At 57.5% G+C, this 24,158-nt stretch overlaps 3 protein-coding genes across 4 annotated transcripts in view; 1 reads left to right on the forward strand and 2 right to left on the reverse strand.

Annotated features, from left to right (window-relative positions):
- The first annotated feature begins 359 nt into the window (after positions 1 to 359).
- LOC131395951 (chymotrypsinogen B-like) lies at positions 360 to 4,245 on the forward strand. The gene is made up of 7 exons (XM_058527716.1): positions 360 to 411; positions 1,257 to 1,360; positions 1,448 to 1,527; positions 1,928 to 2,006; positions 2,470 to 2,650; positions 3,492 to 3,625; positions 4,076 to 4,245. Exons 1-7 carry the CDS (start codon positions 360 to 362, stop codon positions 4,235 to 4,237), a joined length of 792 nt encoding a protein of 263 aa, XP_058383699.1. The 3' UTR covers positions 4,238 to 4,245.
- BCAR1 (BCAR1 scaffold protein, Cas family member) overlaps positions 3,954 to 24,158 on the reverse strand; it is a 39,991-nt gene continuing 19,786 nt past the window's right edge. For both annotated transcript variants that reach the window (XM_058528294.1, XM_058528293.1), the window contains exons 2-7: positions 19,495 to 20,106; positions 13,241 to 13,402; positions 12,954 to 13,070; positions 10,349 to 11,446; positions 9,386 to 9,475; positions 3,954 to 6,202 (exon numbers count right to left, since the gene is read on the reverse strand). In XM_058528294.1, the coding sequence (XP_058384277.1) occupies positions 5,690 to 6,202; positions 9,386 to 9,475; positions 10,349 to 11,446; positions 12,954 to 13,070; positions 13,241 to 13,402; positions 19,495 to 20,106 (2,592 nt within the window). In that variant the 3' untranslated portion in view covers positions 3,954 to 5,689. The remainder of the gene's footprint in view (positions 6,203 to 9,385; positions 9,476 to 10,348; positions 11,447 to 12,953; positions 13,071 to 13,240; positions 13,403 to 19,494; positions 20,107 to 24,158) is intronic.
- TMEM231 (transmembrane protein 231) overlaps positions 23,656 to 24,158 on the reverse strand; it is a 231,719-nt gene continuing 231,216 nt past the window's right edge. Inside the window, exon 10 of the transcript XR_009216439.1 lies at positions 23,656 to 23,776. The gene's annotated coding sequence lies outside the window, so the exon portion shown is untranslated. The remainder of the gene's footprint in view (positions 23,777 to 24,158) is intronic.

Genomic DNA, 24,158 nt, shown 5'->3' on the forward strand with positions numbered 1-24,158 from the left:
AAGGACACAGACAGGTGAAGTCTGACCTTGGCTCCCACCCCTCACCCGACGCTCCCACCCCTGGCTGCAGGGTTCTCGCCATCCACCTTTGCTGAGCGTGCTCAGGGCCCTGCTCTGGGGAGTGGGCAGCTGGGGGACGAGCCCGCTGCTGGCCCCACACACCTGTGGTTCCAGGGGACCTTCCCAGGAGCGGCCCCCCAGGGCTACCTCCCTCCCAGGCCCACGCTGCAGCCAGGTGCTTCTCAGCCCAGGGATTCACGATAAGGAGGGCATGGCGAGGCAGGCTGTGATTGGTGGGCTGGGGAAATATAATGGGGGTCCCTCGGGCAGACCCCACTCTACCTCCTGAGCCACACACCATGGCCCTTCTCTGGGTTGTCCTTGGCTTCCTCCTCTTTGGCAGCAGCTTTGGTAAGTGCGAGGCTCAGGCAGGCCTGGCAGCCCCGGGTCCGGCCTCGCCCACCCCCTGCCCCACACACCCAGAAGCAGGGAATGGGAGGGTCCAAGTCCTCGTACCTCTAACCGCCCCCGGGCTCCTCGGCTGGCTCCCTGCCCGGCTGCCCCTCTCAGCCTCCCTGGGCGCCTCTGCTCCGCTCCCCAGTCCTTGACTGGGCCTGGGGCCCCCTCTACCACCTGGAGGTCCCTCAGGCACCTCAAACTCAACTGGACGTACCTTGGACCCGGCCTCGTCTTGGTCTCCCTCAGCCGCTCAGAAGCCAGGGGCCGTCTGGGCTCCTCCACCCTCCAAATCTGCCACCCAGCCCTGTGAAATCTGTCTTGAGACTGTCTCCCATGTCCCTCCCTTTGACTGCACCCTCTGGACTTGGGCAGCCTCCTGGGTCTGTGCTGCCCCAGGTGGGGTAACACCCTCACCCAACCCACTCCTGCTGCAGACTCAGGCAGTGAGAGCACCAAGGACTCAAGCAGAACATCACAGACCCCATGACCCCGGACCCTGGGCTCAGAGCAGGATGAACACTCTCCTCAGGGCACACAGCGGGTCGGGGAGCTGTCTACCTGGGGTCCCCCGACTCAGCCTTCCAGCTCTGGGCCCCAACTCCAGATGCCCTCAGCCTTTGGAACCCTCCACAAGGGCACCCATGGGTGGCTGCCAGCTGGGTGGAAGAGGGCCGAGTGCCCTGCAGCGGCCAAAGCTCTGGGTGCCAGGTGCTGCAGAGGCCTAGAAGCTCTGGGTCTTCACCCCTGGTCCCCTTGGGACACCGTCTACTGACTGGCTGCCCTGCCCCTGCCCCCAGGCTGCGGGGTTCCTGCCATCTACCCTGAGCTCAGTGGCCTGTCCAGGATCGTCAATGGGGAGGACGCTGTCCCCAGCTCTTGGCCCTGGCAGGTGTCCCTGCAGGTAAGGGGGAGGCTGCAGGGGTTGGGTTAGGCCAGGAGGGGTCAGGCAGGAGAGGCAAGGCTGACTCCCCCTCCCCCCTCTCCCCAGACCCGCTCTGGCTTCCACTTCTGCGGGGGCTCCCTCATCAGCCAGCGCTGGGTGGTCACCGCCGCCCACTGTGGGGTCAGGTGAGGCCAGGGCTCAGGCAGCAGGGGCCCTGGGTGTCTGGGAACAACCTTTAACTCCTCCCAAACCCGACCTGGTGGGGAAGGGTCTGGACAAACTGCAGGCTGGGAAGAAGCTGCTCCTGTCCCCCAGCCGCAAGCAGAGCCGCAGTCTGCAGGAGAAAACCCCCAGCCAGTGCCCCTTACCTCAGCCCTCCGCTCTGTCCAGGACAGCTGCTCTAGTCCTGTGCCTTCACTGTACAGAGGGGGAAACTGAGGCCCAGAGCAAGAAAGGGATGCCCTGAGGTCACCACGCGATTCAGTGGCCCAGCTGGGGCTGACCCCACCTAGCACACTCCTCTGGCGCCCCTCTGAGGAGGCAGCCATGAGCCTGAGCACCACCTGCCACCTCCTCTCCCTCCAGGAAGAGCCATCGCGTGGTGGCCGGGGCATCTGATCTCGGCTCTGACGAGGAGGCTGTCCAGGTGCTGAGGATCGCTGAGGTAGAGCCAGGGGGGCGGGCCGAGGAGGGTGGGCTCGTGTGGCCATGGCAGGGCTGCCCCCGGGCTCCAGGGACAAGGGAGGAGCCTGGTGGGCAGGGTCGGTGGGCACAGAGGACGCCGGCCAGCCGGCTCAGGCCTCACCCCACCTGCGCCTCTCGGCCCTGAGCTTTCTTTTCTTCTTTCCCAAGTGCTAAAGCTCCTTTACAAATACTGAAGGTGGTTGCTGATTATAGAATGTCTTGCTCGTCGTGGAAAAACACGAAAATACAAAAATTAAACATCAGCAATGTGTCTCATGTCATTTTCCCACCAGTCTCCAGAGATTTTGTCTGTCCAGCCCCATGTTCCTTTCTCACACCCCGCCCCGCTGGCACTGCACCCCCTGAGTCTCCGGGCCTGTGCACCCCCTAAATCTCCCAAGTCCTCCCTCTGAGGCCTGCCCACCCCACTCTTGTGCCCACAGGTTTTTGAACACCCCCTGTGGGACCAGTATACAGTCCGCAACGACATTGCCCTGCTGAAGCTGGCCACACCTGCCCGCCTCTCAGAGACCGTGTCCCCCGTGTGCCTGCCCAGAGCCAACGCCAGCTTCCCTGTGGGCTCCCGCTGCGCCACCACGGGCTGGGGCAAGACCCGGTACAATGGTGAGTGTCCTCGCAGGCGCTGTTTAGGAGTGCGACTCATTCTGTTTTTTGGTGTAAATTCCAAGCACAATCGTAAATTGCAACACAGTCATAAATCTTTCCATTTCTTTATTTAAAACCTACCAAACATGAATAAAAACGAGGTTTAACAGTGATATACTTGAACAGTAAGTTGAAGATATGCGTAAGTACCATCATATATGACACTCACCAACCTGCAAGGAGTCCCACAGCATCCTACTGCCAGCCCGGACTTCTCTCCAGACCTGAGGAGGGGGGTGTCCAGCTAGCCGTGAAGTCTGGGGTGGGAGTCAAATGTCCAGGTCTGGCTTGGGGCCCTGAGAGTCCGGCCAGGGCCTCACCTTCCCCGGCTGCTCGCTCTGCCTGCCTCTCTTCCTCCAGCGTCCTGACTTCTCTGCCCAGGCCACGGCCCACCCCGGCTGGTCCTTGAACGGGACAGAAGCAGCCACGAAAGGGCAGCAGGAGGAGGGTGCTCCCTCGTCAGCCGCAGAGGGTGGTGGGGCCCCTCCAGTGTCCCCAGTCAGAAGGACGTGAACCCCCTTGCCTGGAAAGGTGGACACGCCCCTCCGCCCACCACACAGCACCAAGGCTCAGCGGGGCGGGGTTTCTTTGAACACCTGTGCTTGAAGCAGTCACCCCGTCTGGTGTGGAACCGGAAGGGAACTGAGTCCCACAGACGCTGTTCAGGTCTAAAGCAAGGGGCGGGGCTCGGTTTCCATGGTAACCGTGCCAGTGAAGGACCAGGACCTCGCAGGGCCTCCTCCCTGGGGTGGGCTGGGTGGGAAGAGGGGCCCTGACCCCACCCCCTCTGTCCCTCCAGCCAACAAGACCCCCGACAGGCTGCAGCAGGCGGTCCTGCCCCTCCTGTCCAACGCCGAATGCAAGAAGTACTGGGGCACCAAGATCGCCAACGTGATGATCTGCGCTGGCGCCAGCGGCGTCGCCTCCTGCATGGTACGTCCCCGCTGCATGGTGGCCACCCTGCCCACCCTCACTGACCACACCTCGCCCTGGTCAGGCCAGGAGGGCCTCTCCTTTCTGCCACGACCTGTTGAACCCCGCTCCCTGCCCGGTGCCCCAGCGGTGCCCCGGCGGAAGGCTGGACCGGCACTAGCAGATTCCCCCCGGGCGCTCGCTCTGGCAGGGTGTGGGCGGGGCTTCCCAGGGGTGTTTAAGCCACGCGAACCCCGCGGGCTGGATGTTTTACAGACCATGGCAGGGTGAGAGGGTAAGGAGTAGGTGGCAGAGCTGGGCTGCCATTCGACCTGATCTAAGTATCTCGTGTAGGGCCTGTGCCCACATTTGTCATTTCTCTGCACCACCCTGGACTCGGCCAGGTCAGGGCACAGTAGGGCCCCAGGCACCCTCTTTCAGGCTTGGACACAAGTCCTTTCTCCTACTCAGGGCGACTCTGGCGGCCCTCTGGTCTGCCAGAAGGATGGAGCCTGGACCTTGGTAGGCATCGTGTCCTGGGGCAGTGGCCGGTGTCTCCCATTCTCACCAGGCGTGTACGCCAGGGTCACTGAGTTTATTCCCTGGGTTCGAGAGGTTATGGAGACCACCTGAGCTCCTGCTCCCCGCCCCCGGTCTGTCTAAAACCCAAATAAACCCACTGAGAGCAACTGCTTGCCTCTTCACTTCTGTGTCTTTGCCAGGGTGGGTGAAGGGTGGGAGATGGCGGCCTTCACTGGGGTCCCCTCTGCAGAGTTCAGAGCATAGAGGGCTAGCAGATCACCCAGCCCTACTCTCTTCTTCATAGAGATAGGGAAACTGAGGCCCAAGTTCACATGCAGAATGGTCAGAGCTGGGAGCAGCACCTCCTGATTCCGAGGGCTCTCACCTCACCGAGGGTGCCAGACATACCCCCAGAGGTCCAGGGAGGGCACACCGACCCAGGGCAAGGGCCCCTCTGGGCCCCCATCTCCCAATTTGGAGGCCAAGTCCATGTGTAATTCAAATAAGACATTTTAGAAGTTCCACAGGCTGAAATTATGAGCTTCCTTCTAAGAGCCAAGTTCTGGATAAAGTCTGTGAAAGTGAGTTGTTTTGTGGAATCATGTAGCCACCAGCAGTGCCCTCAGCCGTGAGCTCTCTGCCTTGGGATGTGGGGGGCCCCAGCAGGGCTCACCCCGCTCCTGTCCCCACACCTGCCCTCACTCTGGCCACCTGCTCTGGGACTGTGCTGGCTTTGCATCAGACCTCGAAGCCCAGGTCGATCCCAGCCCTCCCCGAGCCCGGGCTCCCCAGGTCTTGCGGCCATTTGCAGACCTCGCCCTCACCTTGCTGAAGACATTCCAGCCTCAACTCCCAGACCCAGACATTTCCTGGGGCCTTGGTTTTCTTCTGACGGGACCACTTTTTCTTCACCCTCCCAAGAGGCCGCCCAGAGCCTCACCACGGATCCCCTCCATTCACCACTCCTACCCTGTGGCACCTGAGAGCAAGCACACTTCTGCCTTCCCACCACCGTCCCTCTTGCCTCTCACACCTCAGGAGGCTGCTTTTCATTTTTAAAATTTTATTTAAATGTAGACTATTAGTCAAATGATTGGAAAATCAATAATGAAAAATAGTTTTTTAGGGTTTTCTCCGGGTGCAGAGAAGGAACAGGCCAGAGCTGCACTTGCCCTGTCGGGGGGACAAGGCACCCTCCGGGGCTGAGGTCAGCCCCAGGAGTCACCTGAGGCTGTGTGGTTGAGGGGCCTGTGTGCCCCTGGCCCGGTCCCCGGCACTGGGACCCTCCCTGGGCCTGCAGCGCACTCAGGGAAAACCACCAGCCCAGTCTCAGCTACTGGGGCCCAGCTCTGCTTGGGTTCCTCTGAGGAGGCACCATCCCACATCCTGCCCCATCATAAATATGTACAAATCCCTGGACAGTCTGGGGCACCAGGCCCAGGCAGAACTGAGGTTGCCTGTCCCATGCCCATGGCACAGCGACTCTCTTGGGACAGGTGCCTGGGGCAGCTCGGACCATCGCTGCCCTCCTCCCCTGTCCTCCATCCCTCTGGTCATCTGGACTCAGGCGGCTGCCAGCTGGCCCAGGACGCGGCGGAACTGCTGGGTGCTGTGGCCCAGCTCCTTGACCCTGTCCACCATGTCCTGGGCAGCGGCAGGTGATGGGTACTGCAGGGCGGCGGCCTTGGTGGTGGCCACGATGCCACGGAGAAGGTCGCACAGCAGGTTGCTGTAGTGGGTCACCTGGCTGCGCACGTCAGCTGCCTTGGCCTGCCGCGACAGCGTGTCCCCAATGAACACCAGCTTGTGGGCGCTGAGGATGACAAACTTGCTGTGTGCCACAAAGATCTTGGGTGGCTGGTTGGTGGCCACGGCAGTGAAGAAGGCGTCCACTGCGTTGGTCAGCGTGGTCAGGTTGGCCTCACACTGCTCCAGGTAGAAGAGCAGCAGCTGCCGGTCTGAGGGCCCCAGGCCGCCCGTCCGCCCTGGGGCCAGGGGCTGGGCTGGCATCCAGTTGGCCAGGTCGTGGTCTATGGGCCGTGACACCTCCTGCTCCAGTCGTTCAAATTGCTTCAGCTGAGGCAGAGGGAAAGCAGAGTGAAAACCGCAGCCACCGAGCAAAAAGGGACAAAAATGGATCCCTTCTAAAAAGGGACAGGACTCAGTTAGCGGGGGCAAGGGGAACCGGCTGTATCTATCCTACGGGCGGAGCATACATCCTTGCCAGCCTTCTAGAGACTCTCCAAATAATTGTTTCACCAATCTCAAAAGGTATGATTCCATTTATACAAAATTTTTGAAATGACAAAATGATAGAAAAGGAGAACAAAGGAGCAGTCACAGGGGTGAGGTGGGGGGCTGTTCTCTGGTTACCCAGAACCCCATCAGGGGGAAACTGGGTGAAGGGGATGCAGGACTGCTCTGGACTCGCTACGACTTCCTGTGATTCTATAAATATTTCAAAGTGAAAAGTAAAACAAAAAAAAACATACATTTTCTCCTTAACATATAGATTATAAAAAGATCCAAATACACCAAGCAGAAAAAAAGATAGCTGTCACCTGGAATCCTATGCACCCAGAAATAACCTCTGTTAAAATTCTGGAAAATCTTTTAGAACTATACACTAAAGTATCTGCAGATGAAATGATACCATGTTTTCAAAATGATTTGGGGGGAGGGGGGACAGATAGAACAGGACTAGCTGCTGTGCTGAGAATGGGTGGGACTGGGTAAATGCTACCTGGGGGTCTACTTTATCCAGTGGGTACCTGAGGGACTGTTTTATAAATGTTTTAAATTTATATTAAATGTATTAAATTTAAATTGTATAAAATAATGTTATAAATTTTCCATAATAGAAACTTTAAGAGTAAACGGCCCCTTTTTTTTTTTTTTATAATTTTATTTATTTATTTTTTCCCCCAAAGCCCCAGTAGATAGTTGTATGTCATAGCTGCACATCCTTCTAGTTGCTGTATGTGGGACACGGCCTCAGCATGGCCGGAGAAGCGGTGCGTCGGTGCACGCCCAGGATCCAAACCTGGGCCGCCAGCAGGGGAGCGCGAGCACTTAACCGCTAAGCCACGGGGCCGGCCCCATAATAGAAACTTTAAACAAGAGAAAAAAGGTTCGAGTATCTGTAAAGCTTCAGAGAACAAAAATTCACATAAAAAACTGGTGAATATTCAAGCTGTTTTCCTTTAAACATGAATATTCTCATTTCCTTTTCGATTAAAAACTGGAAACACGCCATATATAATATTTATAGCGTACTTTCAACAGCCAACAATAGGCAATTCATTTCAGGTCAGCGTGTATGTATAAACACATGTGGCCAAAGGGAACTTTCCACCAGCAGCAGCCCTTGCCTGGGGGTCCTCACCAGAGCTGGTTCTGATCAGGGGACTGAGGGGCTGTGGCTGGCTCTGCACAGACCCAGGGACAGACGAGTTCTGTCCTACCAAGGGTTCAAGCCTGAATTGAATTAGCAAAACCCATATGAAACTGCCACTTCCTAACACTTGGAACCCTCTGACTGTGCCCGCTTAGGCAGCTACTTTGTGAACTTGTCCAACAAGAGAGTACATTCAGTTTTGTTTTGTTTTAAACTCTGGTGGGTCTTTTTCATCCTCTGACAATTCTTAATAGCTACATAATATTCTACCATATGAATGTTCATACTTTATTGAACCGGTACTCTACTACTAGACATTTGGGGGGGGTGGTTCCAGATTTTTCACTGATATGGAAATGGAGCAATACACATCCTTGTCAATACATTTCATGTACCTGTATATTACTTGTACTTTCTGTCCCTGGTTTAGGAACTCTAGATCTGTAGAGGTTTTCATACATATTCTTACCTTGTATTCCAGCCTCTAGTAATTTATCTAAGTGATCAATCAGATATGTAAAGAGATTCATTTTCAGCACAGTACTGTTTACAAAAGTAACTCTGGGAAGAACCTGAATGTCCAGCAACAGGGGACTGCTTAAACAGATGCCGCAAGATGCCAGCGGAAGACAAAGAGGATCAAGTGCATGGCCATTTCTTAAATCAGTGGAGATTCCATATTATATACATATATGTAATTATTAACACTGATTCCTTCACCGAACATGTTCTATGTGCCAGGCACCTCCTAAACATTGTACAGTCTTGACTCATTTAATTCTCACATCAACTCTGAGACGGATACAACTGTGATCCCCTCTTTATAGCTGGGGACACTGTGGCTTGTGTCCTGGGTCTCTGGGCGGAGCCGGCAGGCTCTCACCTGTCCTTCCCCATGCCTGGAGGAAGGTAGAAGGGAAACTTTATGGGTGATATTTCTGTGTTTATTTTGTGCTAGTTTATATTTTAATTTTTTTATTATCTTTACAATCAGAATAAATCTCCCTTATTTTTTTTTTCTTTTGTGAGGAAGATCAGCCCTGAGCTAACATCCATGCTAATCTGCCTCTTTTTGCTGAGGAAGACCAGCTCTGAGCTAACATCTATTGCCAATCCTCCTCTTTTTTTTTCCCCCAAAGCCCCAGTAGATAGTTGTATGTCATAGTTGCACATCCTTCTAGTTGCTGTACGTGGGACGCGGCCTCAGCATGGCCAGAGAAGCGGTGCATCAGTGCGCGCCCGGGATCCGAACCCAGGCCGCCAGTAGCGCAGCGTGGGCACTTAACCGCTAAGCCACAGGGCCTGCCCACCCTTAGTTTTTTTATATATCCTTTTCCTACCATCAGGAAATGATACAAAATATGAAGAAAATTCTATGTCTGCAGATAAACACAGCACTATTATTATAATAAGGAAAACTGGGTACAATGTAAACATTCAACAATAATAGACGTTATGTGGCCTTTTAAAACAGTTTATGAGGAACATTTAATGCCATGGAAAAATCTTGAGATAAAAGCAGATGTAACTGCTCACAAAGTAGCATCTCAAACACATGGAGAGAGCTTCCTCCAGGGCGGAAGCAGGGCTGGACACCAGGCCCAGCACCTGGTGACCACTTCTGGGTGTGAGTGGCTTATTTCTGCTTCTTCACGCTTTTCTGTGTGTGTTCTCTAAAACGTCCACCATGATTACTCTGATAATAACTTAAACGCCTGGAGACAGCATGCAGCTGAGCGGGACTTGGCTGAGCAGGGAGGGCCTGGAGGCTCAGCTCTGAGGCAGGTTCTGAGGGATGGCTGGGTTCACTGACAGACAAGAAGCCTGTGCTTCGAGAGGCCAGGGAACCTGAGCATCCTCACCTGCTGCAGCTCCAGCTGGCCCTTCCCCTGCCGCATGATGTTGCCCTTTTCCAGAAGCTCCTTCTGGGTCTTCTCAAACTCTTCCTTTCCCTGCAGGGGAGACATGGGACTGGGCTGAGCCAGAAGCCCCCACAGGCCGGGTGGGGTGCAGTGCAAGGCATGCTGCCACCAGGTGGCGCTGCACGCTATACCCAGGCGCACGCCGCAACCAGGCCTGCGCTGCCCCAACCCAGCCCAGGGTGAGGGCAGCTTCCTGAGGAAGCAGCTCTCCTGGGCCTCCTTCACCTCCTGCCAGCCCAGGAAGAGACCGGGCACACTCCTTGAGGCCATGGCCATCCTCCCTTCCCAGGCTCCCACGCCAGGAATCACATCCAAGCCCCTCCCCTCGGTGTACAGGGCCTGCCCACCTGTCCTTGACCACTGGGCCTTGGGAGCTGCTGGCTCTCAGCCTGGAATGCTCCTCCTCAGAGGTCCACTTGGCTGGCCCCTAGGTCTCTGCTCAGACCCCATGCCTACCCACCTTCCCATCACCTTGTTTTATTTATTGCCCCTATGCCTGGAAGTATCTTTGTCTTTGCTTAGACTTCAGAGTCCATCTCCCCAGACAGACAGAACAGAGCCACCTCTGCCCTGATCACCAGAGAAGCCCAGCCCCTGCTGGTACTTGGGAGCCATTCCTGGCTGGCATTGCAGGACCCCTGACGACATGGCCAAGTCGGCTCGAAGGCCTGAGGTAGGGAGCGGAATGGGCTTCTGGTGGCCATCAGGCCTGAAAGGTCAAAGTAAGAGAAGGGCTCAGGAACTCACCGAGGCTCTGCTGGGGCCCAAATCCTCCTTTGGCTACAAAAGCCCTCTGTGTGTGGGGGATCAGGGTCCCCACAACAGGGGTAGCCAAGTCAGAGACCCGAGAGGGCCAGGGCACTTCCCCTGGGCCTAGGGAACCTGGTAAGGGTGGGCACCCACCTGCAGGTGGACGTAGTCGTAATCCTCCATCCAGCCCCCCTCACTGTTCTCATACTGCCCGTCCGGTGAGTCCTGGGAGGTGAACTTGGGAGGTGAGGGCAGGGGCCGGGACTGGATGCTGCTGGCCTTGTCGATGGGGTTGGGGTGCAGGAGGCCGCCCCCCTCAGGCCCTGGGACAGGGGCCTTGGTCCGTCTGAAGAGCAGTGAGGCATTGCCATGCAAGAAGGAGGCCAGCTGCTTGGCGTCCTCGGGCACAGCCCTTGAGCAGGCCACCAGGCGATCTAGGTCTTCAAGAGTGGCCACTGGGCCTCCACGGCCACTGTCGAGGGCCTGACCATGGGCCACCAGTGTCTGGTACACATCCTCCATCTTCTGCAGCTGCCGGCTAAGCTTGGCATGCAGTGTGCGGTCAGAAGTATGAGCAGCGTTGCCCACAGCGCTGCGGGCAAACTCCAGCAGCTCGTGGACGGCCCCCTGGACAGCAGTCACTGCAGCCCGCAGGTCCTGTATTGGGGGCTCCTGAGGCTCGGCGGTGCTGCGCCAGCCCCCACACCCGCCGGCACTACCTGCCAGGTCCAGGAGGTGGGCCACAGTGGTGCTCACGCCCTGCTGCAGCCGTGCCAGGGCCTCCACGGCCACCTCCAGTTCCAGGGGCTCACGACCCGGCACCGCTGTCTCCAGGGAGGAGGCTGACTGGCTGCTGCGTGAGCTGCCTGTGCTGGAGGCCGACAGGCGCTTGGCATCGGCCGGGCCCTCTCGCTCGGCTGGGGGGGGCACCGCGTACACACCGTCGTCGACCATGCTGCCATCAGCTGCCTCAGGAGGAAGAACCCGCTCACGGGGCACGTCGTAGAGAGCGCCAGGGCCCGGCCGCCGCAAGCCAGGGGGCACATCATAGAGGTCAGGAGCAGGGGGCGGCACATCATACACATCCTCAGTGGGTGGCGAGTCTGGAGGGGGAGCAGCAAGGACCAGCGGGTGGCGGGTTGGGTCAAAGGGTTTGGCCTTGGTGAAGGCGGGGGGCACATCATAGGTTTCCTCACGCAGCAGTGGGCCATCAGGCACGTCCTTGCTCACTGATGGAGGAACATCGTACACCTGGGGGGCCAAGAGGTGGTCAAGGCTGCCTGCCCCTTGGAAAGGATTACCCACCCAGAAGCCTAGGGGCAAGACCTGGTCACACACACAGACTCAGCCTAGATGTACACATTCATCAAAATTCTTATCCATGCAGGTTCTGTTTAAGAGTGCAACTCTGGAGCCAGACCTAAGTTCAAAGTCCTGGCTCTACTGCTTACTAGTTGTGTGACCTAAGGCAGGTGATTCAAACTCTCTGTGCCTGTCTGCTCACCCATAAAATAGGAGAACTCCCTCACAGGTTTGTTGTAAGGATTACATGAGTTAATTCACTGCATAACTGCAAACACTCAGGGAAAGGGCAGCTATCATACCACTACCACAACCTCCACTGCCACCACCACCACCATCATCGTCACCACCATCATTGCCATCACCATCATCACCACCACCACCACCACCCACCACCATCACCATCACCACTATCATTGCCATCACCATCATCAGCACCACTATCACCACCACCACCCACCACCATCACCACCACCACCACCATCATCACCACCACCACCACCACCCACCACCATCACCATCACCACCATCATCACCGTCACCATCACCACCCACCATCGCCATCACCATCACCACTACCACCACCACCACCCACATCCATCATCACCATCACCACTCATCACCATCACCACCATCACTGCTGTCACCATCATCACCACCACGATCACCACTACCACCACCTCCACCCACCACCATCATCACCATGACCACCACCATCACCACCACCACCACCACCACCCACCACCATCATCATCACCATCATCACCACCACTACCACCATCATAATCACCATCGTCATCACCACCATGACCACCACCATCATCACCATCACCACCATCACCACCACCACCACCACCACCACCACCACCACGACCACCACCACACCACCACCACCACCACCACCACCACCACCATCACCACCACCACCATCCTCATCACCATCATCACCACCATCATCACTATGATCACAATCATCACAACCATCACCACCACCGCTTGTGTATTCTCTACTTTGTACCTGGCTGAGCTATTCGTGTGTTATATATTCAGGGTGACAATGGCCTGGTTTGCCCAGGATAGTCCTGATTTGTGCCTGATAACCCCTCATAATTACTGGTTGCCCCCTTTCACTCTCAGAAGTGCCCTGGTTTGGTAAATTCTGTGGTCACCTTGCTGATATCCTGTGTGATCCTGTCAAGAACTCACTGAAGAAGGCCTATAAGGGGCCCTTTTATAGATGAGGAAGCTGAGGCTCCTCAGTTCAGAGGAGCGCTCAGTTTCCACATCTGTCACAGAGCGAGTGAGGGACAGAGCCAGGTCTAGAGTTAGGTCTCTTGATGCCCCCAGTCCCGCAGACATGAATCCCCAACCCAGTGCACACACTCAGTCACACCTAGAACCCTGTGCACACATCAGGCCTCAGCCTGCAAGGCCCCAGCATTCCCTGGCTGCTCACCACATGATGGCTGGATGGCAGCAGGCCCTTCTCCACACTGGGGGGCACGTCATACACATCCAGTGATGGGTCCCGGCCATTGGGACCCTTGACAGCCATGGGGGGCGTGTCATACACCTGGGGGCAGAAAAGGTGCAGTGCTATAGGTGCCAGTGCCACCTGAAGGGATGTAAAGAGCAGAAACTCCATAGCACCCACCCCAGGACCACCCTGGGTGGAGCCAAGAAAGCCCAGTCCCCTGGGCAGGGCCAGGCCAAGGTCCCCCTGTCCCTAGCCCCAATACCTACCTCCTGGCCATACTGGCTGGGAAGCAGCCCCCGAACAGGGGGCACGTCATAGATGTCCTGGGGCCCCGGGGCCAGCAGGTGGCGCGGGATGTCGTACTCATCCTGCTCTGGCTGGGAGGCCTCAAACACATAGCTCTGCCCCACACGGGTGGGCACCACCACCTGGGGGGTAGACAGCCGACTGTCACCATTGGCCCTGGAAGCCAGCCTCCAGGATGCACCCCTAGGTCCTCAGGGAGATTCCACTCCACCGTGAGGTGGGCTCAGAGGCCACTCAGAAGCAAAGGTGTTCTCATCCTTTTGCATTCTCTGCCCTTTCTTCAATCAAATGCAGCACTTGGGGAATACTAGGACCCCCACAGTTTGTTTAGAGCCATCTGGTTCTGGCCAAGAAACAGACGTGGTCTCAGCAGGTGGATAACCCAAAAGGTTCAGAGGAGGGTGCACGTGGGTGATGGGGGAGAGGCCACCCTTGACTGGGGCGCCTCTGCCTGATGACACCTTCCAGCTGCACCCTCCTCAGAAAGGCCTGCCCAGTAAGGGGCTGTCCCGACTGCAGGACCCAGCAGCCACCTTCTGGCTCCAGGACAAATGCAGGTGGTGGTGCCACGCTGTGCACGCCTTGGGCTGGGCCCAGAAGAGGTGGCCTACAGAAAATCCCGACAATCAGGGCCTGGGGCCTCAAGGAGGTGGTGGCCTGGCAGAGCAGCAAGCAGTGCCCCTGACCTCCTCGTCCCCTGAGCACATCTTGGAGAGACTCCTGAGGACAGGGCCACCAAGAACTCCCAGACCTCAGCGTCAGTTCTCGGGCAGATGGAGGGCCCGGGCTGTTTTGGAAAGTCAGGTGTGGGTGCGAGGTAGTGGCCAAGACTAGAACCAACTGCACCCCACCCCAGTGCACCCCACCTACGGGGCCGCCGAGACCACCACCCACTTGAAAGGACAAGGCCTTAGTGGGGGCATGTCGGCCCCCATGTCAGCCAGAGAGGAGGCCAGCCCCTTCCCCTCCCCAGTGCTCACCCCCTGGCCCAGGGTCCAGGGCAGCGAGCTGCCGAGAGCCCTTCATGCCAGCACCCAGCCTGGAAGGGGCAGCGCAGCCTTGTAGGCAGTGCTGTGTGGGCAGCCTCCCTCCTGGCAGGCACTCAGTCCTGTGGGAGGGGCCCCCAGGATCTTCTAACCCAGCTCAGGCACACCTCCCTCACCAGGCTCCCTGCTCAGCTCTTTGCCCCATAGAAAGGCCTTTTGTTCCCTAATCGAACGGGACGTCTGGGACAGGGTTGACTCAGGCCTTCCCAACACACATCCCTGGAGGCAGCAGGGCCAAGGCAGGACCCGCCCTCAGGTTCAACGCCCCCAGAACCCTGCGTCCCGTTCTTGCACCCAGCCCCTTAGTCCCCATGACACCGATAGCCAGCTCTGCAGGCCTCTGTGCCCTGGAGGGTGCAGGCAGTGTGTGCACATGCTGGGCATCCCAGGAGCAGCAGAGTGTCCCCCAGAAGCACGGGCACTAGCACTTTTCTGCTCAGCCCAGGGCTTGGCAGGGCCTTCTACTGATGCATTCTCTGCCCGCCTCCCGGGCAGTACAGCAGAGCTGGCTGTGACACAGGGCCTCTCAGGCTGGCTCTCCACAGTGCCTCCACGGGGTATTCCCCGCCCACTGCACCCCCCCACAACATGTCTGGGAGTGCAGTTGGCGGCCCTCCCCAAACGCATCTCTCTGCTGGCGCCCCAGACTTGAGTCTCCTCCAGAGTTATTTTTAGCTGCTAGAACCTGCCAACAGCAGGGCAGGCGGGACGTGGCAGGTTGGCGGGGCCTTGAGGCAAGGCCTGAGGCGTCTCCAGGCCCTGCCGGGCTCCGCAAGGCAGAGGAGGACCCGGCTCCACAAAGAGGGGTGTGTATCCACCCACTCGGAGCCCCGACAGTGCCCCTCTCAGCCCCACGGTGATGAGAGAGGGCAGTGAGCGCAAGGGGAAAGGCTCTGGGGGCCAGACCCCAGGCCTGGGCTATTGGCAGCTTGCCACTCCTGAAGCTGAGTTGGTGACAGTAAGCAGCCATACTGGCCAGTAAATGTTTTTCTGTTAGAAAGAAATAGTAAGGCAGCCACAAGTAGGGAAAAGTTCGTTAGGGAAACCAGCTCTCCAGGGAGCTGCTGAGGCTGCTAATCACCGGCCACCCTCCTCTGCACCTGAGGCCTCATTAGCAGGACCTAGAGGCCCCCTGGGGTGGGGACACAGCCCGAGTCCAGGAGGAACACAGAGCCCGACCCAAGACCCACATGCTCTCTCACACACACATCTCCACAGTGCAGGAGACAGGCACACAGAGGCCGAGAAAATATGCACAATACCCACCACCAGACGCACACCTGGAGACAGACAGACAAACCCAGATGGGTAGGGCTCCTCAGGGCATGTGCAGAGAGCAGGAGCGAGAAGTGAAGCTAAAGGCTCCCAAGATCCCCCGGGCCGGGACAGGCCACCTGCCTCGTTCTGCCCAGGCCCCCAACCGCCTCCAGGTAGCTTGGCTGCTCATCTCCCTTCCTGCAAAAGACATCGCTGCACGTGACCCAGGCCGGCTCGCTCTGGCACACCCCCAGTCCCACCCCCATCTAGGAGCCTCAGTTTCCTCCTCTGGGAAATGGAGCACTGCTAGAGTACTGTGGGACGGAGTAGGCGACCGTCTAACCCCTCACAGAGAGTGAGGGACACGCCTGACAGGGTCCCCTCCCAAGCTCCTGGGCCTTGCAGGGTGTGGCATTAGGAGCCTAGGGAGGAGACAAAGATTCTCAGGGTGAAATCCAGAAGGAACAGGACTGAGTTCAGCTGTGTCTCCCCCGGCGCCACAGCTGTCCCCTTAGGCACAGCTGTGGCCCCTGCCCCAGAGGCACTCCCCCTAAAGAGTGACTCACAAAAACCCCTCCCTCTCTGGGAGCCCACCTGCTTCCGTCCTCAGCTTCCTAAAGCCACTCCCCGGCCCTAAGGGTGCTGACCTCTCTCCCAGTGACGCAGGCCACTCTGCTCCAAACTCCAGGCGTCTGACCCCTCCTGGCCACCAGCCTTGTCACTCATCCTCCAGCTTCCTGGGTGCCAGGGACCCCACCCACCCACCCACCCACAGTCCTGGCACGGCCTTCCTTGGCTCCACTGACCCCTACCCCTGGAACCATGAACCTCAGTTTCCCAGACTTCTGAGGTGGAGGACGAGGCTTACGAAAGCACAACCTTGAAATGTGGGCACAGACGCACCAAGCTGTTTATCGCCCGGCTGTTTGTAACACAGACACAGCAGTCAGAAACTGCCTAGAGCCCCCTGGGGAGGGGGCAACACCGAAAATCGGGGGCGGCCGTCACTCACAATCACACTTAGGGACCCAAAAATATTCTTTCAACATCTTATGTTGGATATACAACCTCAAAACGCAAAAGTATGTGTACAAATCTGTGAAAGACAAATAGAGAATATGCTAGACAAAATATGCCAAAATTTCCCAGTGATTACCTCTTGATTGGGGAATCTCATCTCTAGGCTTTTTCATACATTATGCATTTTCTATGACAAACAAGTACTGCTTCCACGATCATAAAATAAAAGCAGACGCAATGGAGGCTGCCCAGCCAGAAGCAACGTCCCGGGAGGGCAACTAGGCCCCAGGACACAGGGCTCTCCTTCCTAGGTCACCAGCCAGGTCAGGGCCCCCAGGGACAAAGGCTCTGGGCAGCCCCACCAGTGGGCCTGGGGAGGGAGGAGCCCAGCCAGGGGAGCCCAGAAGCAGTCTGAGAGCAAGCCCCTGGCATGGGAGGGAACAGAACCAACAGCCGAACAGTGGGCTTGAGTCTACAGCCCAACCGAGGGGCTCGCTGCTGCTTCCGGGCCCACAGGGCTTCCACTGCCTGCGCTGCCCTCACAGACGCACCAGGACAAGCCTGACTGAGGACACTGGGGTGGGGGGGGCGGAGAGGGAAGGGGAAAGGGTGTGCCTCCCTGGGGTGTGTGCAGGGCGTGGACTGTGTAAGAGGATGGACTGTGGCCTGTCCCAAGGCTCGCCAGCCAGGCACTGCTCTCTGCTGCCTCCCCACAGGACAGATGCTCCCCTGGCAGGGCTCTGCTCCTCCCCCTAAAGCCATCTGGGGAGCAGCTCCCGTCTGGGCTATCCCAGTCCAGAATGACAGGCTTCTGCCACCGGCCTGTCTCTGGCCAGGCAGCTGAAGGAGCAGGTAGGGCAGGAAGCAGAAGCCAGTGACCCAGGGTCCCCTGGTGGCCAGTGTCCACGGAGCCCCACTCTCAGCTTGCCAATGACCTCCAGCCAGGTTTCCTGGCTCCCAAGCTCCACTCTGTGGATAGGGGCAGGGCAACACTGCCTGCTGACCAGCTGCCCAGCTGACATGGACAAGGCTCCCACCTTAGCCCTGGGCCGGCTCTGAGGACAGGCTCAGTGCCATGGGGTGAGTGTCCACTTGGCCACTGTCTCTCCAGATACAGGCAGTTCTGGATTAGACATGGCACAAACAAGGAGGGGCCTGGGTCCCAGGAAGCTGATCCCAGCAGAGCCAGGCTGTTCCTCCTAAGGGCTGGCTGCTGTGCCCACCACCTGGCCTCTCCCACTAGGGCCTCTGGGGCACGCCACCCACCATGGTCTCCCTCTGAGGAGGGGTGAGTTGGGAAGCTGGGGCTGGGCTCCCTGCCGGCGTGGGCTGAGTTTTTCTGCGTCCTCCTGAGTGAGCTGTAACGGCAGAGCAGCCATGGAGGAGACAGGGAGAGCTGAGTGCGACAGCTCTGTCCTCAAACCCCCGGGTTTGAGGCCTCAGGAAACTCCACTCCCTAACTCTTGAAGGGACTCAGGCATGGGAAGACACAGGCCAAAGGGAAGAAAAGGTTGCTCCTGACTCAGCCCAAAGCAGCCAGCGGGGTCTGGTCTCCCTCTTCAGTCCTGCCTCCTTCCTACAGGCAGACGGACTTGGGGGGTGGGGGGCCCACAGGCAGGCCTGTATGGAACTGAGGGTGCTGGGCTCAGAGCCTTGTCCCCCAGCCCAGCATCCCATTGGCAACAGTCCACAGGGGCTTGAACCAGGGTCTCTCTCAGGGTGACCCCACTATGGCAATCTCACAGGCAGTGTCCTCCACATGGTCTAGAAGTCACAAACAGGTCACCGTGCAGGTGCCCGCTGGCACACTAACATGCCCTAGAAGAGGAGACGGGCTGGACACCTGTGGAGGCAGGATGGGTAGAAGATGTACTCCACCCTCATCCAAGGGGCTGCCACATACACCCAGGGGAGCCCCTGGGCACAAGGTGGATGGCCTCTCCCCTTCGTCTCTTCCTCCTTTTCCTGCCGGCGGGGATGCAGCCATGCTGGCTAGAGCTTCCACAGTCACCACCCTGGACCATAAGTCCATGGGACCATGAGCCCCATGTCCAGGATAGCGGAGCAACAAGATGAAAGGGGCCGTGACCCGACAGTCACGGAGGTGCCCTGTCAGTCCTATACTCCTCACCTCCGAACCATGGTGTATGAGAAAGAAACGTCTCTATCGTTCAATCCACTCTTTTGGGTTTCTGACCACTCTCGCATAGCTGCTACACTGTGCCCCATACTTGACTCTTCCCCTTCAAATGCTTCACAACCCTCACAACTCTCCCTTTCCTGGGCTCCCTGCCCCAGTCTTGGTCCCTCGGTGCTCCCCAAACCCTCCACTCTGTGGGCAGAACAACTCTACTAGGACGTGGATTTGGGCAGGTCACTCCCAGCAAAACCCTCCACCCTCAGGAAGGCACACAGGCCAGTTCCACACAGGCCTGCCTGTGGGCCCCCCAACCCCCAAGTCCACATCTGGTTCTTCGGTGTGCACTGCGCCCCTGAGGGTCTGTCCCTTGCCTGCTGCTCTGGCCTCATTGGCCAAGCCCCACTTGCCCACTGGGAATGCAGACACTTTTCCACCCCTCCAGGCCTTTGACAAGCTGCATCCTCTGCCTCACAGTGACACCCTCCCACTCATGAAGGCCACCTCATTGTCCAAGGCCAGCTCGGATGTCTCGTCTCTGGGCTGCTCCAGCCTGTTCACACCCGTCTTCACCAGAGAGATGAACACATTCCCCAAATGCTCACCTCCTCCCCTGGCCCCAGACCCAATGCGCAGCCACTGCTGGAACCCCAGAGACCCCAAGGGTGCTTAGCTGGGGGCCCTGTTGTGATGAGAAACCAGGGCCTAGGCAAAACCGGCGGGAGGCTGCCCAGCCGTGCCAGGCCGGCCTTACCTTTGCCGGTGGCTTCGTCCCCTCCCAGCTGCGTGCATCCATGGAAGGGGGGACCTGGTAGATGTCATGGCCTATCCCAGCGGAAGGTGGCACCTGGTAAATGTCCTGGGCGGGGCTGCCAGGCCCTGGTGGCACCTGGTAAAGGTCTGGGGCTGGGCTGGGAAATGGGTGATGGGGCATCTGCTTCGAGAATGTGGATGTCTGCTTGGCTGGGGGAGACTGGAACTGTGGGCTGGGCCCAGGGGCTTGGTAGAGGCCTTGCTGAGTCTTGCTGGGGGTGGGTACCAGGTAGACGCTGTCGGGCTGGGGCTGGTACGTGGCAGGCAGCATGGGTGTGTACTGGGTGGCGGGGACGTGCAGGCCAGGTTGGGGCAGGGCCGAGGCAGCGGGTGGGCCGGGGCCGGGCCCTGCCGGCTTCTTGTCATGCATGCCCACCAGGATCTTGAGGCGGTTCCCAGGCACGATGCCTTGGCGTCCATGCAGCGAGCAGAGCCACCAGCCATCCAGGCCCTGTGTGTCCTGCTCCAGCACCGTCATGATGTCACCCTTGCGGAAAGAGAGCTCATCCGGGGACTCAGCCACGTTGTCATAGAGGGCTTTGGCCAGCACATTCTAGGGAGAGAGGACACAGGTGGGTATGAGAGCAAGAGGGTATGCACCAGGGCTTGGTAAGCCGCCCAGCTCCCGCCCCTTCAGGACTGGGGAGGCGTCTGGCCTTGGCACTGAGAAAGGAACCAAGTAGGGTTTGGCAAGATCCTGGCGCCTCCTCCCCCACCGTCCCCGGCAGAAAGGCCCAGTTGACCTTGGTGTTTTTTTCAAGCGAGCCCAGAGAGCACCTCAAAATCCTCTTGACCGTAGCTACCACCTACACTCCAGGGATGGCACTCAAGATACTCTTAAAAACCACCCCCAAAGTCGCACTACAACCTGGACCGCCACTGGGGAAATTGGCGATAATGACAGTAATGGCCACCACATTCTGGGAAGAAAACAGGATGCACACCCTCCCTGCTCCAAATCATCGGTCCTGCTGCCCTGCCAGTGTAATCAGCCAAGAGGAAAACACGAGAGAGAAGGGGGGAGGGGACACACAGGGACAAACGGTCATCATCTGCAGACCATATGAGCACCTACGTAAAAATCCAACAAACTAGAAGAATCAATAACTGATGAGAAATGTCATAGAAAAGACATTGCACAACAACAACAAAAGCTACGAGCTCTCCAGGAATTAATCAAGCAAAGACTGCATGAGACCTCAGAGAAGAAAACGCTTACATTCAGACAAAGGGCTCAAGGAAACCCGAATAAAGGGGAAAACGTACCAAGTTCATGGTGGGATGACTCAGCACTGTAAAACGCCAATGTGTCCGAGCTTACTTAATAAACTACAATAAAAATGCCAGCAGGACTTTTTCTTTTTTTTTGAGCAATTTGACCAAAGAAAAAGAGACCTTCTAGAATTAAATGGAGGACTAGAGGTCCATGAACAAGCAGGTCAATTCTGTCAATGACAGGCAAAGGAGCACTCACCTTCCCAGGCACAAGGACGCGCCACACTCCACATCAGTGAGCGGCACAGGGACTCAGGGCCGGGCCAGGGCTCAGAAGGGGCCCTGCTCTATGGGAACTCGGTACCACCCGGCAAGGGGAAGGATAAGACCTTACCAAAGATGACAGCAGGAAAACTCACTCACTGGAGGAAGAAAAACCAACTTGGACACTTGCCTCACGTTATAACCAAAGAGCAACGAAAGACCTAAATGCAAAAGGTACAACTCTAGAGCTGATAAAAGAAAAAATAGTGGGAGAATATCTTTGTCACCTTGAGGTGGGAAAAAATTATAAAACAAAAGCCCAAAAACCCCAAAAGTAGAAAACGTAAGGTAACAACAACAAAAATAAATAGATGGATTCAACCTCATCAAAATGAACAGTTTCTGTTGGATGGGGAACAACACAAAGCTGACAGGGTGACAGGTCACCAAATGACAAGAGAGTGATTAATCTAGAATCTGGAGATGCTCCTAAAAATTAGCAAGGAAAAGACAAGAACACCAACAGAAAGCCAACAAAACATGGAGTGAGTTCTCCGGAGGGGAAAACCGAATGGCCAAGACCTCCACAAAGGATGCTCAGGGTTCCAGCCGGCAAACAGGACACACACATCTGTGACTCTGCTCTGTGCTCCAGCAGGTGTCCAGGTATCTGGTGAGGAATGTCAGCCACGCCCACCTGAGTTAGAAGAACAAACAGGAGACCTACAGCCCAGAACCCTTTACGTAAATGTTACAAATGTCTATAAAACAAGTCTACGTATTTTTCACAGACACTCATACAAGGACAGATTCCAGACACATTACATTAGCATGGGTGCTTCTGGAAGAGGGACGGGAATGAGACAGGTATCAGGAATGAATGGGGAAAATACAGCAAAACGAGAAAGGGGTCTCATACAGATTGAGCACGGCCAAAGAGCAGCACCCCCAGCCTGCTCTTTACTCCTGTAATTCTCATATCTACCCCAGAAGTGAGCACCGCTATGGGGCTCCCTTAGTCAGCAAACCCTCCTGGAGCAGGGATGCACACTCCATGGGGCCACAGCACTGGCAGACACCGAGCAGCAGGCCCAGAACCCCACTGGGAGAGAGACCCCAGGCGGGGAGGGGCCTCTGTGTTTTCAGTCCTTGGCCCCTGCTGCCACTGCCCACCTTGGACAGGTGCCAGGCTCAGGTTGGGCCCAGAGATATCACACAGGGTCCCCAGCTGGAAGGCCAAGGTCAATTCCTGCAGAAGGCAGGAGCAAGGAGGCACCTGGCTGAGAGAAGGCCAGGGCTGCCTTGGCCTCCTAGGGCAGCAAGAGGCCCCAGCTGCCCAGAGAGCTCAGCATGGCTCAGCAAGAGCACAGGCCTCACACAGGAGAGAAGCCAGGTCCGCGGAGAGGACAGTGCCAGGCAAGCTGGGCTCCAGCCCCACCAGCCAACCCTCAGCTCTGGTTGCCCTCCTCTGAGTCTCCTGGGGTCTGAGGACACAGAGCCTGGTCTAGACCCCTGATTTGGAAATGGGACCTGGGTTCTGGCCACCCACTGGCTGTGTGACCTACCCCGCCCGGGCTCGAGTCTCATCCCATCCCCTAGACTCCATCTCCAAGGAATCAAGCAGGAGCTGGAATTCCAAGCAGAAAGAAGGGCCACACCTCCCTTGGACAGAAATAGGAAGTGGGAGCCTGGGCCCTGAGGGCAGAAAGGAGTAGGGGTGAGGTCTCAGCCAAGTCCAGGAGGGCCCACCTTCCTCCCTCCAGACCAGTATCCGGGGCCAGCAAGTGCGCCTCTGAGCTCCGTCTCCCCTGCCTGCTATACTGAGAATTAGGGAAGAGGACCAAGCATCACCAAGGAGGACAGTGGCCCAGGAGGGAGGCCTGGGCAGGCAGCAGTGCTCCAGGCCCCAGGACTGCATTCTCAGACCCTGGAGAGAATCAGTGGGGAGCCCATTTCTCCAGAGCAGCTCAGAGCCTCCAGCCCCAGAAAGGGCCAGAGGCTAGAATGTTGGAGGCCAAGAGGGGCAAGGCCCAGGGGAGAAGCCAGTCCAGGCAGGCAGCTCCCGGAGAGCAGAGCAGGCGGATTCACCCCAGTACCAAGGTGAGCACCAGGGCAGACTCCTTCAGAACTGCTGGGTGCTGCAATGCTGTCCACACCATGATTACGACAGAATTGTAAATGCACTGCAGCGTAAATTATGCCTCAATAAAGCGTCACTCAAACTTAAAAAATGGGAGAGGGTAAGAATGACAGTGTTAATGCTTAAGACAAAGGGGGATGCTTTCTCTTCCTGTTTTTCAGAATTTTTCAATTTGTATTTAATGAGCATTTCTGGGCTTTGGGGTTGAAACATACACATCCTGAAAAAGAAAATAGTGGACTATCTCCTAGGCTCCAAGGCAGGATGGGACAGAGAAGGCTGAAGCAGATTCAGAGGCCAGAGCCCCGGGAGGAGCAGGCAGGGGCGGGGGCTGCCCTGCAGCCCACCGGAGCTCATGGCTATCCCCAAGCTGCCTGCAAGAAAAGCATTTCCCAAATATGGTCTGCTGCCTGCCTCAGGGAATCACATCCTGTCAGGGGGCGGGACACCCGGCCCACCCTCTCCCAGTGACCCCAGAATACAGAGCCACCCCGCTGGGTCCCCCAGCCCCTACCCTAGTGACCACAGGAAGTGCCAGCAGAGTGAGTCACAGGAAAATTCCCCTCCGGCCCAGTCAGAGGGGGCGGGGTACAGACAGAGGGGACTGCCCCTCTGGAGGCCCCTCACCTCTTGGGAGGAGGGCAGCCCAGGGAAGGCTGGCAGAGGGGCCTCAGCCAGGCCCTAGAGGGCAGGGCTGAGCATTCAGGGAGGCTGCGGGGCTAGAGGTCTCTGCTGAGGGCAAGGCCCAGCGGGCGGGGTGGGGTGGGGAAGGGTCTACTGGGACCCAGGAGACCTACTGGGGCCTCCTGTGCCCAGGTGGTCAGCCCCCACCTCCTCCTCATGAGCTCCCTGAGCAGTCAAGGCCAACTATGGCCGCAACCGTATAGTCTGGGGTGGCCTGGAGCCAGGTTGGGAAGCACCTCTTGGGCCGGGCACATGGTCCCAGGTGCCTGGCACCAGGAGCTCCTCCGCCTGCGTCAGCTGGT

This window comes from Diceros bicornis, chromosome 32 (assembly GCF_020826845.1).
Source record: "Diceros bicornis minor isolate mBicDic1 chromosome 32, mDicBic1.mat.cur, whole genome shotgun sequence".
Classification (NCBI taxonomy): Eukaryota; Metazoa; Chordata; class Mammalia; order Perissodactyla; family Rhinocerotidae; genus Diceros; species Diceros bicornis.

What these genes read in the sequence shown, in the direction of transcription:
- LOC131395951 (XM_058527716.1), top strand. Translation starts at nt 360, where the DNA reads ATGGCCCTTCTCTGGGTTGTCCTTGGCTTCCTCCTCTTTGGCAGCAGC. An exon ending in GCCGCCCACTGTGGGGTCAG is followed by an intron (nt 1,528 to 1,927) that starts GTGAGGCCAGGG and finishes CTCTCCCTCCAG; the next exon opens with GAAGAGCCATCGCGTGGTGG. An exon ending in AGGTGCTGAGGATCGCTGAG is followed by an intron (nt 2,007 to 2,469) that starts GTAGAGCCAGGG and finishes TTGTGCCCACAG; the next exon opens with GTTTTTGAACACCCCCTGTG.